The sequence below is a fragment of the Aptenodytes forsteri genome, unplaced genomic scaffold (assembly GCF_000699145.1).
Source record: "Aptenodytes forsteri isolate BGI_AS27 unplaced genomic scaffold, ASM69914v1 Scaffold827, whole genome shotgun sequence".
NCBI classification, from domain to species: domain Eukaryota; kingdom Metazoa; phylum Chordata; class Aves; order Sphenisciformes; family Spheniscidae; genus Aptenodytes; species Aptenodytes forsteri.
In genome coordinates this window covers 1,929-2,815 of record NW_008794132.1, presented here as the reverse complement: position 1 = coordinate 2,815, position 887 = coordinate 1,929, and the positions used below count along the sequence as shown (strand labels likewise).

General features: G+C 65.1%; 1 protein-coding gene across 1 annotated transcript in view; it reads right to left on the bottom strand.

Annotated features, from left to right (window-relative positions):
- Positions 1–47: 47 nt before the first annotated feature.
- The window catches only part of LOC103898537, a gene marked incomplete at its 5' end in the record, with an annotated part of 2,764 nt that continues 1,924 nt past the window's right edge, over positions 48–887 (bottom strand). The window contains 4 exons of the mRNA XM_009278816.2: positions 48–122; positions 344–470; positions 561–640; positions 752–868. Coding sequence (XP_009277091.2) covers positions 48–122; positions 344–470; positions 561–640; positions 752–868 — 399 coding nt within the window. The remainder of the gene's footprint in view (positions 123–343; positions 471–560; positions 641–751; positions 869–887) is intronic.

Genomic DNA, 887 nt, shown 5'->3' with positions numbered 1-887 from the left:
ACCACCGGCAGGTGACGCCCGGTCCCCCCCGTGCCCGCCCCCCCGGCTCACCTCAGTGCGTTCAGGAGCCCCTCGGTGCTGGTTGAGGGTTGGTCTTTCAAGACTTTGATGCAGCCTTTCATCTGGTGGGGGGAGTGAGAGAGGCAGTGAGCGCCTGGACGTGCTGTGGGGGGCTGCTCCCCTTCCTCCCCATCCTCCTCCTCAGTGCTCAGAGGGATGAGTTCCCCTCTGGACCAGCTCAGACAGAGATGTCCCCACAGGGGACATCCAGGGAGAGGGACCCCCAGGCATCACAGCTGCATTGGGATGAGCGGGACGGCTGTGACCCCCCAAGGCCACTCACATCGATCTTGGAGGTCTTCGCGAAGGCCCCCACGGGGTGGACGTGGTCGTAGAGGATGATGACGCCGACCATCACCCGCATGCAGAAGAGGAGGGTCTCGGTGTTGGTGAAGCGGCTCCGGTACTCCCTGCGCCAGGAGAGGGGCTGGCTGAGCCCGGGCGGGCAGCAGAGGGACCCTGGCACCGAGATGCTCCCCTGCCCCGTGCCGGGTACTCACGGGGTCTCCAGCATCACCCTGCAGACGCAGGCCATGGTGCTCAGGCAGTCGGTCGTGTCCTCAATCGGAAGGGTCTTGTTCTGAAACCCAACAGGTCCCGGCTGCCGTTTTCTCCTCCTGATCCCCGTATGGTGCCGGGGCCGGAGGGGGGGCTTCCCCCTGCCCCGAGGGTCCCCCCTGGCCTCGCTCACCTCCGAAACGAACTTGGTGGTGGCATTGCTGAGCGTTTTGAGCATGGGGGTGGCCTCGGCGTAGAAGAGGGACATCCTGTTGGCCATCTCATTGTTCACCTCGCTCTCCGCATCCAGCTTGGGGGTGGGATGATGG